At 37.9% G+C, this 5,000-nt stretch overlaps 1 protein-coding gene across 18 annotated transcripts in view; it reads left to right on the forward strand.

The window, feature by feature from the left end:
* The window catches only part of FOXP2 (forkhead box P2), a 405,934-nt gene that overhangs the window by 339,473 nt on the left and 61,461 nt on the right, over positions 1-5,000 (forward strand). For all 18 annotated transcript variants that reach the window (XM_064702660.1, XM_064702670.1, XM_064702656.1 and 15 more), the window contains one exon: positions 4,327-4,464. In XM_064702660.1, the coding sequence (XP_064558730.1) occupies positions 4,327-4,464 (138 nt within the window). The remainder of the gene's footprint in view (positions 1-4,326; positions 4,465-5,000) is intronic.

The raw sequence follows: 5,000 nt of genomic DNA on the forward strand, positions 1-5,000 counted from the left end.
ATTAGTTCAAAGAAAAAATCGATGAGTGTTTACCTGGCAAGCCTCTTTACAGCTAAAGCTGGATTTTTATTGTACAACAAAAAAGTGGTTTTAAATATACAGCCTTAGTCTCCACTATTTCTCTATTAAATTGATCTGGGCTAAACCCAGACTTTTTATCCTTCAAAGAAGCTCTGTTTTCATTTTTTCGTCCATGTTCATCTGTCTAATTTCCAATATTGATGTTTTCATTCCGAGTCATAGCTTTTCTTTAATTTGTATATACACATGCAGAAATAAAGCAATTTACAGTTGTTCGTGCCCGAAGTGCCATTTAGATGTGTTAAAAATTGTAGTTTAGATATCTGAAGTTTTTTTTAGCAAGATTTGCAAGTTAATCCAAAAAATGGGGGATAGCCTGCAACAAAAACAAGAGAAACTTCAAAATATGATGGACCCTCCATCTGGATCCATTGTGGGGCCAACAGATTTATGTGTTCTTCAGAGGCTGTCCCACCCATTGTGTTTTGTAGGATTGCATACCCAGTCATCTTCATGGCAGTTAGGAGCTCAGTGTCTTTGAGGATGCCAAACAACAAATAGGTTGCAGTTATAAATCATGTTTCACTTTGTCACTTTAATTTTTCATGAGAGGTTTAACCAAGAATTTTGGGGAGTCTGTGGCCTGCTCAAAGGAACAATCCTATCTCTTCACTGGGTCTCTCTACCTGAACTGAGTCTAGATACATAGAGAGATTTCTATGATCAAGAGTCAGAGATTGCCCCTTTGCTACACTTTTGTAAAATTAGATCAGAAATCTTGGAAAACATAGACATTAAATCAAAGAAATGTACTGAATGCATATAATTGGTCATAAAATAGCAGGTTTCAGATAGTCTTCCAGCCCAGATAGCACAGTAGCATTATGCCAGTAAGAAATAAAGTAGAGTCTGGTGTATCAGTGAAGGCTGTGAAATGTACCAATTTATATTACCTAATGACAATTAGAGAAATCTATTTGCTTAATGTGTTCTGCTGATGTAAATTTCAAGCAATTTTCAAAATGCCTTGTCCTTTATCTGTGGGAAAGAATATATGTATCAGGTATGATACACGCATATGTATCAATCAATGAAATTCTTATAAAGGCAATATTATCTACATAAATCTATATTTTTAATAATGGTCTTGACTGCCAGTTTTTTTCATGCTTCTGTCTATGATCCTGAAAAACAGGTATGTTAGTTCTCTAGCTTATACAGTTGAACTGTTGAGAATTACAGAAAAACCAGATTTTGTCAGAAAAGCCATTAAAATGTATTGCAAAGCAGGCGTGTCTCCATGTATGAGAGCATGTACACAGTTAGGTAAATTCAGAGCAGATACTACAAAAGCTAACACAAATATGCCTGGTGGAAGGGAGTCTGTATTTCAGACTGAGGAACAGAGGACTCTTGTGGTACTGTGAGTCTTGTTAAACTCCTTACAGGCTCTTTAGCGCAGAGTCCGAACAAATCAGTGCTGGTTTCAGAGGTAGGTAGATTTTCACTCAGTTTAGATCAAAATATTCATATTTCCGCTATATATTACAATAGTTGTGGTAGTGTGTTGTTAAGTTTCTTGTGTTATTCCCCCAATTTATGTATTGTTCTCCCCTATTATGTGTAAAATGGGTTCGTTCCCCCAGTTTTTCCCGCCACTGCTAGCCTGTCAGCTAAGTTGCTATAGTAACCGCTATTCATAGTTGCCGATATGTAATTGCTCCTCCCCTGGTTTCCCTTATAAGTGAAAGTTGTTTCCTCCCTGTCCAGTCAATCACTCCCTTCCTCCTCCCAGGTTTCGAGAACCTTCTCCTGTCTGGAGATGGTGGTTGGCTGGGGTCCCAGGACACCTCCTTTACCTTTTGATTATTGGTCTCCATGGAGTGTCAGTTCTGTGAAGTTCATCCCCTCACCTTTCCCGATTGGCTCCACCTGTACCCACCCCCCCTCCTTTATAATCCTGTTTTCACCCCCTATAAAAAAAAACTTTTTCCCGGTTGGTTTCCCGGTGTTTGGATCCGGCATCACCTTCAATAAACCGATGTTTAACCCCCGGGAAATGGTCAGCTCCGTTCCTCTCCTATACCAGCGGTGTACGCCAGTCCGCAGCCAGCACAGCCCGAGGCCATCAGACGCCGAAGGGTGCTGGCCAGGAATTGCAGAGGGGCGTTGGCCTTTCGCCCTCAGCTAGTCGGACTCTAAACTTCGGGCCACATATGTTCTCCTCTGCAAATAGTAAGCATGTTAGTGTTTGTAAAGTTCTTGCAGGGTTTAAAGGTTAAAGGTAATAGTTTAATTGTGAACGCGTCCATCTTCCTCTCTGCCTTCTCATACCTGTGTGACCTGTGGTAGTTGAATAGCATCACTCAGATAAAATTGTTACAAGCAGACGAATTCAGATCTCAAGTAAACAGAGGAAATTCTTGGTGACTTTCAAAGAAATTGAATAGTGACTCTAGTCAGTGAATTTCATTCTTTGCTCATGCATCCCAAAGTTGTAAAAATCTGTTTGTCTTGCCCTCAGTACTTGCTAAACTCAAAATAAAATATTATTGTGTAGGTACGTGGTGTTTCCAGTGCTACAAAACCAGATGTTACAAAGCGAAACAACCAAAATTAATCATCTGACATTTAGGTGTCTACTCAGAGTGAGTCTGCACTCCATGGAGAGAGACAGGCACATCCACAGTGTGGGCTTAGTTCCATGTTAAAATAAATCCCTAAATTAAATCAGATATACTACCCTCAGGATTTCTTTATTCTGTTGATAATGGAAGGAGTACAGGGATAGATGAGCTTAAATTCCTTCCCACAAGTTTCTGATTGGAAATCTAGTTTGTCTTTTCCATTTGTATTTTAGAGCAAAACCTTTAGAATTTTTATTCTTAAAATTCATTTGATGTTTGCCAAAAGATTATCAGACTTTTATTAAAGGCTGGTATGTTTACTTTCAGACTCTTAATTAGTCAGTGGTTTAAGACCATAGTTTATGCTGTGATGAATTGGGTGAAAGTGGTATTCTGTGTAATATTATATAAGGTAATTTCTTCTAAAAGTAAATTTCAGTGGATTTGTGTTTCTTTTTTCCTCTGTTTCATTTGTATAAAGTCTTTTGGGATAGATTCAAGTAATAGAAACATTAGAAGAGTTTTTCCTCCTAAAATTGGCTTATTATTGAATTTATTATTAATAATATTATTTTTGCTTATTTACAGAAGACTGGAATGTTCCACAACATCTCACAAAGCAGTATTTATATGCTAGCTTGCTATTATATACAGAAAATGTATTTGAATTGTGCTAGACAAGCGAGTGGCTGCTTTTTTATGGGTGGAAAGCCTGGCTTGCTGACAGCTGTTTGACTGTGTCCTGGGTAGCTGGAGCAATGGTCTCACGTTGTGTGCCTGCCACAGGCTCTTCCATAGGGCTTTTCTCTCCCACATACACAATCAGACATACTGTCTGTGTCTTTCCCACTCACGTGTATATTGCTGAGGTGGGTGTGTGGCTGTTTATGCATTTGCAGACACCTGATCTCACTGTTTAACAAGTGGAAAATAAAGCCATGTCCAAAAGAGCACCTACACAAAAATTCTTTTTTAGAGTTTAGTGGAAAAACTAATTATCTAATGCCAAGGTTTCCCAGCTTTCACTTTTCAGTTAGGAATGCTGAGAACACGATTCTCTCTGCAGAGACCAGGTGACCGAGGTGGCAGTCCTTGCTGTGTACTCTGATATGTCCATGATGTTTTTATTCCTGTATAAATCAGATGTTCTGAAAAGACTAGCTGAGCAAGAATTTTTTTCTTCTACTGAAATGATTTATTATGCAAAAAAAATTTTAGACTAAGTTTCTTTATTGTGGAAAACATTTACTGCTTAAAGATACTTATTTTTCTGTCTGCCTTAATCATATCCTTTGAAACAGTCTCAATAGATTTTTGTATTCGTAACATTATGACACTTGATAAGATGATTGATTATGAAGTGTTGAGAGCCCTGCCATGTGATCATTTATTTTTAAATACACATTTGTACTAGCCCATGCTTAAATTTCTTGCAGGAATATATAAGAGATGCGAAACATAAAGCTTGAGCCTGTTCGAAACTGATGCCTCTGGAAGTAGAGTGCCACAGTACTGTGGCTTTAAAATAACAGATTCTGACTGGAACTGGAACTTTACAGTGATAAATACTATGTAAAAAATTATGGTCCATCTTTGGTACAAAATAAAAAAGATGTATTGCTGTGGTGCAGGCAAAGTAAAACGTGTTTGACGATGATATCTTTCTTTCCCTGTGCAGGTGCCTGTGTCAGTGGCCATGATGACTCCCCAGGTGATCACCCCTCAGCAAATGCAGCAGATTCTCCAGCAGCAAGTGTTGTCCCCGCAGCAGCTTCAAGCACTCCTTCAGCAGCAGCAAGCAGTTATGTTGCAGCAGGTAATGTGTGTTACCTGCTTTGGACTGTTAGCACAGGTCATTCACACAAATGTCAACCAGATTTTATGGGTCTTATTTTGTAATATTTCACTGCTTTTTACACCAAAAAGAATGAAAATAAACATGAAACTTCTCAGTCTCCAAATTTATTTTTTTTTCAATTGCAGAAGTGTGAAATCGCACTTTGAAACATTCAATATTATGTTAAAACCAGCAACAGCAGCAGTGGCAGATGCATTACAAATACCAAACAAATTGATGTTTAAATTTTCAAGCACTTAGGCACATTTTAATTGTAGACCTGCCAAAGGAAGTGCAAATAGAGTTGTAGATAATTGTTGCTTTAAAATTCATAACATTGTAGTGCTCCCTTTAGTAACATAAATGGTATGCAGTATGTGAAATTTCAGCTTAACAGCTTGTTTTATCAAGGGAAAAGGTTTTCTGTTTTGTTTTTTTTTACATACTGAAAATTTGTCCCAGACAAGGCTAAAAAGGAGGAGGAGGTTGCTGTTTCCTTAGCACAAAATCTGTCA

The sequence above is a fragment of the Zonotrichia leucophrys genome, chromosome 1A (genome assembly GCF_028769735.1).
Source record: "Zonotrichia leucophrys gambelii isolate GWCS_2022_RI chromosome 1A, RI_Zleu_2.0, whole genome shotgun sequence".
In the NCBI taxonomy this organism is placed as follows: Eukaryota; Metazoa; Chordata; class Aves; order Passeriformes; family Passerellidae; genus Zonotrichia; species Zonotrichia leucophrys.